Source organism: Dryobates pubescens, chromosome Z (genome assembly GCF_014839835.1).
Source record: "Dryobates pubescens isolate bDryPub1 chromosome Z, bDryPub1.pri, whole genome shotgun sequence".
Classification (NCBI taxonomy): domain Eukaryota; kingdom Metazoa; phylum Chordata; class Aves; order Piciformes; family Picidae; genus Dryobates; species Dryobates pubescens.
Window position 1 is genome coordinate 89,838,109 of NC_071657.1, and position 13,195 is coordinate 89,851,303.

Consider the following 13,195-nt stretch of genomic DNA (forward strand, 5'->3'; position numbering starts at 1 on the left):
AAAAGAGAGTAAAATGTTAATTGTCATCTATAGTATAAATTTACAATCACTTCATACTTTATAATCTGAATCTTTGCTACAGCACCTCAGTTTGGGAAAATATTTTCATATGCTGCCTGTATGAGAACATTCTACTAACTGGTGTATCATTAAGAAATAGTCTCCGTTGTATATCTGTGTCTTGTAACTGAGGCATGGAAATTGCTCTTTATTTCTTAGGTTCATTTAAAATGTCACAGTCCTGGTTCACAGGGAGCACACCTAGTGTACACTGCTCCTCTCATTCCTAATGCTCACTTTTAAATGTTTATTTTTCTGTTTGCAGTTTCACTTGTGGTCATAATCTTGGTTTCCTCACTAATTAATTTTTTTGCGTTTGTTTATGGCATGACTGCACTACTTATTGAAACATACATAAATGCTCATCAGTGTCATTTGGTGTATCAGTGAATAATAATCAATTTTAAAAGGATTTTAATTTAAAAAAATAAATCTACCTTGGATAGCTTTTTCTGCATTAGTTTTCCTTTTGATTTTATTGATGACAAGTATTTAAGAAACAGGGATTGCTCCATAAGGCTGGCATCCTTTTGTATCCTGTGTCCTTTCCATAGTACCACTGCAACAAATCCCACTTTTTCTCCAGTCCATCTCCAGTTCCTTTCCATGTCTGTTAACTGTATCTGAAAAAAACAAACCAGCTTCTGTCTTTCTTTCATGTCATCTTATCTACGTGTTTTGCTTGCACAGCTATGGCCAGGATGCACACAATGCTGTATGGAGTCTGGAGCTGAGTTTAGGCTGATTTACAGCACTTGGTCTTGAAGTGGATAAAAGTTGGTCTTCTCCCTGCTCTTTCCCTAGCAGGAGTGTTATGCAGCTCTTTCTCCCTTACTTATAAGACCTTCATAATTCTATCCTACTGACAAACTTGTTTCAAATTGGCCATCCTAAAATTATCTTGCAGACAAGACAAACTGATGTAGAGATATGTAGACAGCACAACTGCATAACCTGCATTTCCTTGGGTAAGCATGGTAAGAGTATACGGGAGGGTGGATATCTAATGAGTATCACAGCATGGAGGGGTTATAGACTTGATCTGATGATTCATACCTCTTAGCTGTATATTTACTGTTCTTGCTCACTGTAGGATATTCTGCCTTTTTAAAGAGAAATACAACTGATCAGTTAATAATCATGTGATGTCCAAAGTAATCCCCTGTTTTTGAAATTAAAAAAAATGTTTCAAAACGTGAAAAGTGTTAGTTACATTGAAGGCCCAGCTGACAGTGACTCACAGAATCTACTTCAATTGCCATTGTTCTAATTAACAGTTAATTTCTGTAGGTTCCCAAAAGCAGTAAGCCCTGTAGTGGTGTTACAATGGTTTTGTCCCTTCTACCCTCTGACTTCTGCAGTTGCAGATCCATTAATTCTGCCCCCCCATTTGTTTTTATATTTTCTTACAGTTTTGTGGCTATCTAATGTTAGGGAAGGTTGTTAATCTTTATGTTAAGAGGGCTTCCACTCTTCTCTTTTTTTCATCCTTGTGCAAATTTCTGTGGTCTTGTTATTTTTGCTGTCCATGCAGACCACATCTTAGAATAGAATGGAGAAGGCAGTGTAGTTTTTATGAAAATGGGAACAAACAGTTCTCATAAATTATATATATGAAAATTTGCCCTTTCTTGTAAAGAAGAAGTGGAGTACAAGGACTGTTTTTCTTAAGACTTTTTAAAGCATCAGAAATGGCATGTCTGTCTATGATCAGCTTAATGTAATTGTTAATTTTGTCTCTTGATGTACACATCAAAATAGAGATTATGGGGAGTCAGATTGTTCTTATGTCCTTCCTCAGTGCTTAACTTCTGCTGTTTCCCAGTGAACAGATTTCTAATTTTATTGCCTCAGTTCTGCATGGAATTTGTCTTCACTATTTGACTGCTTTGTTTTCTGAGCTGTAATCTTATGGTAACAGTGCACTAAAAGAACCATTACATTACTTACTAAAACTACAAGATCTGTGAGCTCAAGAGAGAGTTTCCCAAAACATCATCTCATACAGTTTGCTCCTACAAAACGCAAGAATGTCAATCTTGAGAACAATTTGGGAAAATAATACTGAGAGCAATCTCAGCCATTTAAGGATGTTTTCACTTTGAGAACAAGATGTGAAGGTTGTACAATTCTTTTTCAAAGCAGTAAAAATATAATTTTGCAGATAAATATATTTTAAGAAGATAGGTCATCTTACAGATGCTGTAGAACAGCTTATGCAGGCTTATAGCAGGTATTTGATTATGTATTTACAGGTGTAGTGGGCATCATAATAGATTTGTGACTTTGATATTGTCTTCTGGAGACATTCTTTCTGAAAGACCATTATGAGTTCCACTACCTCTGTTTTTGTCTGCTTCAAAAATGGTATTGATGCTGCTGTACTTTACAGGTAGCATATTGTATCAGACTCATGGTGGTCAAAAAGCAATTGAAGTCAAAATGGAATTTTTCTTAGAAGTGTTTTGGGTAGCCTCCAAGTGATTTATTAGTAGATCTGTTTTCCTTGTTTTTTAAGGCTGTTTATTTCAAATCACAATGTAGTCCAAAATTAACAAAGCAAATGCAGATGAATAAAGAAAAAAAGAATTGATAATTTATGAAGCAAAAACTATTTTATATTTAGTTGTTTCTTTTTAAATTATAGCCATAAGAGCATTGAAGCAATTTAAAAGCAAGAGTAATTCCTCTAGCAAGAGAGAAGATGGTGACAGAGGGAAAGAGAAGAAAGATTTGGAACATCAGAGAACAAAGAGGAATCACCAGTTTCCAAAAATATGGTTAACAAAATACTCCTGGTTAAAATATGATGATGAAAAAGGAATGATGTTTTGTGCACCATGTCGTAAGCATAATGTGGATTTAGGGGAAAATATTCATAATTTTTGTTCTGGCACTGATGACTTCAAACTTGAATTTATAAATACACACCAGAGTAGTGAAGCTCATGCCTGGGCTACCTGCATGGAAGCTGCCAGTACTGCTTCTCCAGATACAGCTTCTGCTGAGCAGATGTTGAAGACCATGAACTCCATAGCATTAGGCAGAGTAGAAAATATTTTTAGAACATACCATGTTATTGCTAAATCTGGTCATCCCTTTGCAGACCATGACTGCATGTGCAAACTAGCTGATAAGAAAGGAGTGAAGCTTGGTTCTGTATTTAGAAATGACAAGTTGACAAGAACAATTATACGTCTTACTGCTGAAGCAGAAGGAAGGGCTTTGAAAGAGCAACTGGATAAATGTAAATTCTTTTTTGCTATTAGTGACAGATTCATGGACAATGTACTCAAAGTAGTGGCAGTTATCTGCATACTCTTTGGAAAAATACATTGCCAGATTGTTGGAGTGCAACCTGTTAAAAAAATGGACACCTCAGCTACAAAAAATTCAATGCAAATGAATTTTCAGCTCAGTCGGGCAAGCGAAGACAGGTCAAGAAAATTAGTTGGATTTGGAAGCAATAGAAAAGATGTCATGGTAGCAGAAAATAGCAAAGGAACTAAACTGAGGGAAATTCAGCCATGTGTACAGTCTGCGAATTGTTTTGCTCAACACCTAAAGATGGCTTACAAAGGAGCACTGAAAAATGTTCAGCTCTACAACATCTTAGGCAATGCCTTGAGAAATACATACCATGTTTGTCATAACTCATCTCTAAATAAGAATAATCTCAAAGCCACATATGAAGCCATTGAGTTACGCTCAGCTGTTCCTTCTTTCATTGGAGGCTTCCAGTGGTTTCCTCATCTGCAAAGAGCTCTCCACATTCTCCTTGAAGTTTATCCTGCCACTGTTCTACATCTGAGTAAGGTAAATCACTTAAAAGTCACATGTAACACCAGGAAAAAAAATAATTGCTATGGATAATTTTGGTCCACATAACTGACACTTTCTTTTTCTGTATTGTTTTCCAGATTGAAAGAGATTCAAGAGCTTCAAACAGGCAGAGAGTCAAACTCCTTTTACACCTCCTTCTGAGAATGGAGACAGCAAAGTTTTCTCACTTTGTGTTGGATATCATCGATGTCCTCAATATTCTGTCACACACTGTGCTGTATCACAATGCCTTCATTGCAGATGTATTTGAGACCATGCAGTCAGTGTTGGAAACACTACAGATGTATCAAACAAGGTCTGGCATTTCTAACAATGAAACTGTTATCTCTTAAAATACAGTAAAATAGTATTGTATATTGGTTTGTATTCTGTATCTTTCAGAGCTGGTCCAAAGGAATGCCTGATGGAGACTGTTCAGCATTTTCATGAATACATGCTTATGGGCAATAGAAATATTTCAGCAGTACAAACCGAAGTACTAAGTAATTTGGTGAAGAGGCTACCTAATTGTTTTTGTGATGCAAGTCAAGATATTTTGAGAGCTACCATTGCTGGAAGTTTTAAAATATGCACTGAAAAAATGAAACAAGGTATGGAACTGTGATAGTGGCTATTTGTAGTAATTGTAAATTTTTTAAAAGCATAAAAATATTCTTCTGTTGCCTCTCTTACAGAATTTGGTGAAAAAGAAGTGTCTCTCTTGATTAGACATTATGAAGTCGAACTAGAAGCTGCTATTATGAAAATACGTGAAGTAGAAACTGAATGGAGCATGCTGAAATTAGATCTATATAACAGGTAATAAAACTATGAGGAGAGATTGAGGGAGCTGGGGTTGCTTAGTCTGGAGAAGAGGAGACTCAGGGGTGACCTTATTGCTCTCTACAACTACCTGAAGGGGGGTTGTAGTGAGGTGGGGGTTGGTCTCTTCTCCCAGGCAACCAGTACCAGAACAAGAGGACACAGTCTCAGGCTGCGTCAGGGGAGGTTTAGGCTGGAGGTTAGGAGGAAGTTTTACATAGAGAGAGTGATTGCCCACTGGAATGGGCTGCCTGAGGAGGTGGTGGGGTCGCCGTCGCTGGGGGTGTTCAGGGCGAGGCTTGACAGGATGCTTGGTTGTATGGTTTAGTTGATTAGGTGGTGTCGGATGATAGGTTGGACACGATGATCTCGAAGGTCTCTTCCAACCTGGTTAATTCTATTCTATTCTATTCTATTATTTACTGAGAAGTATTATGTAAATACATTTTGTGATCGTTATAATCATACTTCTTATTATGCTTTTTAGATTTCAGAACATCCAGACTCTGACAGGGGGTTCAGTGAGCTTAGATTATTCAAAGAAATATCCCAACAGCCTGACATTGGAAGATCTGATCCTGACTTTGGCAGCAAGCTCAGAAACAGATAAAGTCTTCAGTCAAATCAAACTGATCATGATGCATTTGCATGCTAAACTAAGTATGATGAATCTTTGGTAATTCAGATGAACTCTGCAGATATCAAAAAAAGGAGACACTGCCCACCCTGAAAGCTATTCATATGTGGAATGCTACTTGGCAGAGAAATAGAAGACTTCAGGAAAGTGATATGATGATAAAAGAAAGACAAGATTACACCTCTGAGTTTGCCTTGAAGGTCTTTGTGGAGTTAGCTAGATGAAAATTGTTAGTTTTTGTTTAACAGTCTCCTTGTATTGTGCACAGACAGTTTAACAGAATAACTTGCAGGGTTAGTAAGTATAAACATTTACATTTTTATCATCATGCATTCTAATGTTACAACATTACCTTTCTTTATGCTCACTGCTGAATCACCAGTAGATGTTTACATTTCCCCATGCGTACCTGACTCCTGCAAATCTGAAGCCAATGAACAAAAATAATGGAGTACATTATTAGATTGGCAACATGGGGGCAAAGGAATGACTCTGAACTTCTATCTAATTTATTGCATTTACCCAAGTTATAATAAATTACAACCCCTGGAGTTAATTGTCATCTCACTATCAGGCATCAACAGTTGAAGAAGATTCACTGATTCTGAAAATCTTGATTTATTATTTTTGATAAATGTGCAGAATATCAGCTCATTATTTCTGTCAAATTGTTACTTGTCCTCTGTAGCCTATGAAAATTTTGAGTCATACCTTTTCTCCAATATGTGTGTGTTGCTATTTGTTATTCTCATGTGGATAAGGTTTAACATGAACTTTTCACAGATTTTTGTCAAGCTTATACTCAGCAGAGTTTCCTATACAAGCAGAACAGACCCTCTTTCCATTGCTGACTATTAGCTGCACAAATCAATGTTCCCATAGAAATACTCTTACATGCAGTATATGACTTACATACATCACTGCTTGGTCCACCTTTTTTTCCCTGTAAAAGTATCTGTAAGGTTTGCTGTAAGAACAGTGTATCTTGACTTTTAATCTAGGAGCTGAGAATGAGAATTTTTCAGAGAGGTCTCTGGTTTTGTCATTTCATCATTCTACATGCTCCACATGCAAATTGCTACTTGATAATTTCCAATCAAGGCAAAGCATAACAGCAGAATATATTTCTACCATCAAGGGAAAAGCCAGTATTTCAAAAGATAGCTAGAAGGAAATAATTAGTAACCCTTCTTCCAACAGTGATGAAGATGAAATAGAAATAATTAGGGAGAAATAAATGTGAGGTAATTTACTCCGTTAATTACAGAAGATATACTACATGCACACACACGTACCCACACAAATAGCCTCTTTTGTGTGTCTCATATATATATATTTATGCTACTTCTAGGTCTAAATAGTATGTCAGAGAAAGAGTAAGTTCTGCATGCAAGCCTCATTTAAGTATGTTAGTCTTATCAAATAGAGTTAATCTGTAGGGATAAGGAAAAGAGAGAAGTACTGTGCATTATACAATTGATTATAAAAGATCTGTCATTGAAATATCTTCATTTGTGATTTCTTAGATAACAGCATTTAATTAGACTTTACCTGATAAGTAACAGGATATGTGGCATTGCTAATTCTAAGGATTTTTGGGCTGGACTACATGACCTCTAGAGGTCCCTTCCAAAGAAATGCATTCTATGATTCTATGGTTTTCTCTTAAGTCACATAATAGGAAGGGTTTCTGCTCCAAGTTTTCAAATGGAAAGATTTTAAATATGATGAGTTTAGAAAAAGTTTGAAAATATGCCCCCAGAATGCTTAATGGAAGAAGACAAGTCCTAAAGTAATGAATGAAAGTATATTTAGAATCTAAACCACTGAAGTCACCAATATAGAATAGAATTAACCAACCAGGTTGGAAGAGACCTTCGAGATCATCATGTCCAACCTATCATCCGACACCACCTAATCAATTAAACCATACAACCAAGCATCCTGTCAAGCCTCGCCCTGAACACCCCCAGTGTCGGCGACCCCACCACCTCCTCAGGCAGCCCATTCCAGTGGGCAATCACTCTCTCTGTGTAAAACTTCCTCCTAACCTCCACAATGCACAATGCACAATGGCAACATCATGTTTTTAGTATTAGGGTTGAAGGTAACGGATACAGTGCTCTTGGAAAAACAATAGCAAAATCTTAGTATAGCAAAAAATAGTTATAAAGGGATATTGAGAAGTCATCATTGTCTAAAAATGAGATCAAGTTTAGTCAGAAAATCTGTATCCAATATTTGCCCCTCTGTCTCTTTGAGAAGATTTTTAAGCAGTCCACTGTAGGATGTGTGGTTTGTTTTCCTTGGTGTCCTTCTAATTATATAGGGGTTTACTATTGTCTCATATTTTTGCTGCAAATAAATTTTATTTCTTATCATTCTTCCTGCCTGCAGTTATGGGGAGGGGTTTGTCCCTGCCCTCTTTGTAACACTAAGTTTCAACAGGAAAATTGCTGTCATGTTTTCTCACAATCTTCCTTAGATTACATTTTCTAAGCCTGTGATGATTCTCAATGCTTTATTCTTGGCCCTTGTTTGTCTCCATACATGCTTCTAGATCTGCAAATTCCAAAATTGGATGCCAGCAGAAGCTTAATAGCTGAAAAGAATGCAAGGATTTTTTTCCCATGTACTTTCTGATGATATTGTAATCTGCCATCATTCCTAGAGCCTTTTCTGCAGAAATCTTGTTTGTCAGTCAGATTCCCATTGTGACATTTAGGCAGGTCATTATTTCAGCCCAGTGTGACACTTCACATTTTCTCTTGTGCAATGTTGTCTTTTTTATCCTAGACTATCTCCTCAATTTGCAGAATTCACATTTAATTCTAAGATGGGGGGGGCTTTGGGTGTTGCTTGTGTTTCAATCTTTATTGCTTAGACAGTTAATAAACGCATGAATATTCATGTTAAGAATTGTTCTTCTTGGGATGACATACAGGGGGGTTTGGCATGGCACCTGGAGACATGGTTTAATGGCCATGGTGGCAGTGGGTTGATGGTTGGACTTGGGTCTCTTCTAACCTAAACAATTCTGTGATTCTGTAATATTCTCCAATGTGCTTTAAGGCTTTTCCTGGTTTATCTGCAGTGCAATAAATGTATTCATTTGTTTCCTCTTTTTCTTCAAGTAATACTTTGAATGGTTTCCAGTGAAATTTACTTACTGATCTTGCCCATCTTACCACTTGTTCAATATCTTTCACAGAATCACAGAATGTTAGGGGCTGGAAGGGACCTTGAAAGATCAACTAGTCCAGCCCCCCTGCCAGAGCAGGACCACCTACCCCAGAACACACAGGAATACATCCAGTTGAGTTTTGAATATCTCCAGAGAGGGAGACTCCACAAACCCCCATGGCAGCCTGTTCCAGAGTTCTGTCACCCTCACAGTGAAAAATTTTTCCTCATGTTTACATGGAACTTCCTAAGCCTCAACTTCCACTCATTGCCCCTTGTCCTGTCATTGGGCATCACCGAGAAGAGCCTGGCTCCATCCTCTTGGCACTCATCTTTTTCATAGTTATAAAACATGAGGTAAACCCTTAGTCTCCTCCAATCTAAAGAGCCCCAGCTCTGTCAGTCTCTCCTCATAGAGAAGATGTTCCATTCCCTTAATCAGTTTTGTGGCTCTGTGCTGGATTCTTTCAAGCAGTTCCCTGTCCTTCTTGAACTGAGAGGCCCAGAACTGGACACAATATTCTAGATGCAGCCTCACCAGGCCGTAGTAGAGGGGGATGAGAACCTCCAGCTGCAAGGATGCTGTGGCAGGTGGTGTCAAATGCTTTACTGAAATAAGTTCTTTTGAATTCTGTTTTTATTTTTTTGCAAAATGCCTGCTATCTCTTCCAAGTAAAAGTATCACTACACTTGTGTTACTACACAATCCCCCAGCTTGGTCTCATATGCAAACTTACTGATGATGGACTCTATCCCCTCGTCCAGACCATCAATAAAGTTGTTGACCAGTAAAACATGCAATACAAACTATGATAGCTGGGATTTTCATGGTAAAGCACTAGACAACAATTTGAAACTGCAAATGTGATGGACAAAACTTCCAATTATTTTAACATAAAGTTTTTCTGGCTCCTGAGTGGACTATAGCATATTCTCCCTACAAACCAATTAGAAGTTACCTGTTTCACTGCATCTGCTTTGAAGTCTCCCAATGCAATGTAGGCTTTACTACTATAGGGAAATCATCTGTCTTGAAATTCCCATCAAAATAAAATTCTCTGTTCACAATTCTCTGGTTACAGCAATCCACAGTGCTTTATTAAGCAGTCTGACCCACAGGATTTTTTAAAGATGTTCTTTCTCAAAGTAGGAAACCCAAAACCATCAAGAGGTGACATTAGAGCACTGATACCCATCTGCTAGTGCATTTGCCAGCTTTTGCTTTCGTGCTGAAATTGATGCAGGACAAAATTCTTCAAGACCAGGTGTTTGTGCCTGCCTTCTTTCTGTCCCAGCAGACTTTAAGCTTCCCAAATATGGTTCCCCCTCTCTTTTCTCCGTGGCTAGATATGTCTATTTCTCAGCTGTACTAAGATGTGCTGAGAGCATCACCACCATTTTTCCTGACTGGTGGCAAACAGGTCTACAGAGATTGTATACTGTTAATTGAAACTGACAACTTCTGAATATTGACATTGTGAAATCAATATTGAAATACATTCTTAATATTCCTACCACTTAAACCTTTCTTCATAACCAATTTCACTTCACTGTTCCACCTGAAAAATAATATTAGCCATAGAATGTGCACAACTATTCCTTTTTGAAAGTAAAAGATGCTTGCCTGTATAAAGGAAAAAAGAAGAAAAGCACTTCAGATGTTTCGCTGATTGTGTTTGCATTTAAAGGTAATCTGAAAACTACCTCTTTTGATGCTATGGAATTGATCATAACCTGACACAGTAGGCTTTGTGTCTCAGAATTTAGATAATTTGAAACTTATTTTAACTTGCTGTTACTATCCTCACTGAGCCAGCAAAGGCTATTTTTGAAAGAAAAGATTCATATCTGTACATTAAATTCTGTCATTCATGATGTTGTGGTTTAATACTGTGCGTGAATTTTGAACTTTCTATTTGCTTATAAGCAAATCCATACCAATTTTAAAGTACAAATAGGGTTTGTTGCACTTATTTATTTTTATTTTATTATTTCTTTAAAATAAAATTAATGGAGTTATTGATCACAGTATCACAGTATCACAGTATAACCAAGGTTGGAAGAGACACCAAGGATCATCAAGTCCAACCTGTCCCAACAGACCCCACAACTAGACCATGGCACCAAGTGCCACGTCCAATCTCCCCTTGAACACCTCCAGGGACGGCGACTCCACCACCTCCCTGGGCAGCACATTCCAATGACGAATGACTCGCTCGGTGAAGAACTTTTTCCTCACGAGTCTAATCCTCCCCTGGCACAGCTTGAGACTGTGTCCCCTTGTTCTGGTGCTGGTTGCCTGGGAGAAGAGACCAACCCCTTCCTGGCTACAACCACCTTTCAGGTAGTTGTAGAGGGCAATAAGGTCACCCCTGATCCTTCTCTTCTCCAGGCTAAACAATCCCATCTCCCTCAGCCTCTCCTCATAGGGCTTGTGCTCAAGGCCTCTCCCCAGCCTTGTTGCCCTTCTCTGGACACGTTCAAGTGTCTCAATGTCCTTCTTAAACTGAGGGGCCCAGAACTGGACACAGTACTCAAGGTGTGGCCTAACCAATGCAGTGTACAGGGGCACAATGACCTCCCTGCTCCTGCTGGCCACACTATTCCTAATACAGGCCAGGATGCCATTGGCCCTCTTGGCCACCTGGGCACACTGCTGGCTCATGTTTAGGTGGCTGTCAATCATCACCCCCAGATCCCTCTCTGCTTGGCAACTCTCCAGCCACTCTGACCCCAGCCTGTAGCTCTGCATGGGGTTGCCGTGGCCAAAGTGCAGCACCTGGCACTTGGACTTGTTATATGCCATGCCATTAGACTCTGCCCATCTGTCCAGTCGGTCGCGGTCCCTCTGCAAATCTGCAACGAGGTCCCTCTGATAACTCCCACAATCCAGTTCTGAGAAGCTTTTTAAGCAATTCACTTTTGTTTCAAAGTTTATCAGAAACTGGTCTGTGTTTTCCATCCTGTTCTCTAACATAAGCTTGCTTGAAAGAGTAGAGATCTGTGACTGGTGAAAATAGAGCACAGCGAAACAAAAGGTTGGTAGGTATTCAATACTCAGAACTAGTGTGTGATTGGTATTTTTGAGCTACTCAGCTGCTGGTGTGGCAGACTGTGTGAAGATGAGTTAGTGACCACAATGCAGATCAGGACAAGTATCAAAAGAACCGGAGTGCATAGTGCTATTTTGCATTAGACAGGCCACACATGATTTGTTTTAAATGAGAAAATCTTATGTTTGGCTTGAAAGGTATTAGCACTATCAATAGTACATAACTGCAAAAATTAATATTTCACCATATGACTATTAAAAAGAAAACAAACAATTTTCCTTTAGAAAAGAATGCTACTAAAAATGGTAAATGTCATTTTTCCTTTTTTTTTTTGTTTCCCAATCTTGACTTTGTTTTATTAGGTTTTATACCAAAGAAAGTATTTATTGACATTTTAAATGATTTGACTCATTTCAATTTTGGAACAAATTGCCTTCCTGATGCATGGATGAACTTAACAACTCCAGATGTAAGTTAACCCTTATTTTCATTTCAGCTGAAGTATTAGTTTGCATGGGAGTTGCAGCATTGCCCTTGCTATGATAAAGTTAAGAGTATAACTATCACAGGGCATAATCTGTTTTTCCTTCAAATTCTTCACTTTCATGAAAGAAAGATACTGGAAGCTGCTGTGCCACCAATAAAATGCTTTTGTCAGCACTCTGTTTATTTACAATTTTCAAATTATTTCAGTTCCTTGGACACCATTGAAAATTCATTTCCAGAAGTTAAAATAAGATTTTATGTTCTTCATTCCAAGACATAAATAAGAATAAATTCTGAAGTTTAAATTGTTTATCCAAGATTTTCAGATTTAGCAACACAAAAGAGCATAATTTACTCTTTCCACATTTTCCATCACTGAGTTATCTGATTAATTTTACTTTCAGATATTGCTGGTAAGCCTATGGGATGAAAAGTTTTACTTGGTTTAGGATATTTTAATAATTATTTCTGACAGTAAGCCATGATCCACATTTTGTTTTTAATTGGATTTTGTATGAGTGAAACATCTTTATTAAATGTCCTTCACGCAGATGAAGTGCTGTATTGGGTTTGTCCAAGATGAGTTAGCCCTACCCATAGCATGTTTTCTAGTGCTGTGTTTTGCAGTGGTAGCTGGAAGGGTGTTGATAATGCAGCAGTGGTTTGGACACTGCTGAGCAGTGCTCACATAGCACCAAGGCTGTGCTTTTCCAACATTTCCCAACAAACAGTAAGTTGAGGAGTGGCAAGATTCTGGGAGGGGACACGGCCAGGACAGTTGACCCAAACTGACCAGAAGGGTATTCCATGCCATATGATGTCAGCTCACATAGCAAAACTAAGGGGAAGAAGGAAGTACAGGAGCATTTGGTGATGGTATCTGTCCTCTGGAACAACTGCTATGCATTTTGAAGCCCTGATTCCCCGGAAGAAGTCAGGCATCGTCTGCCGATGGGAAGTAGAGAATAACATTTTTGTTTATTCTTGCTTTTGCTTTTGCCTTTGCTTTATTAAACATCTCCTGTCTTGGCCCATGGCCCCTGTCTTCCCTCTCCCTTGTCCACCTAAGAAAAGGAGTGATAAAGTGGCTTTGGTGGACATCTGGTCCCCAGCCAGGGCCAAAACATCAAAA

At 38.3% G+C, this 13,195-nt stretch overlaps 1 protein-coding gene across 1 annotated transcript in view; it reads left to right on the top strand.

Annotated features, from left to right (window-relative positions):
• Positions 1-13,195, top strand: part of SPEF2 (sperm flagellar 2) — a 93,497-nt gene that overhangs the window by 63,263 nt on the left and 17,039 nt on the right. The window contains 6 exon segments of the mRNA XM_054177824.1: positions 2,708-3,876; positions 3,981-4,198; positions 4,285-4,493; positions 4,524-4,701; positions 5,192-5,364; positions 11,940-12,046. Coding sequence (XP_054033799.1) covers positions 2,708-3,876; positions 3,981-4,198; positions 4,285-4,493; positions 4,524-4,701; positions 5,192-5,364; positions 11,940-12,046 — 2,054 coding nt within the window.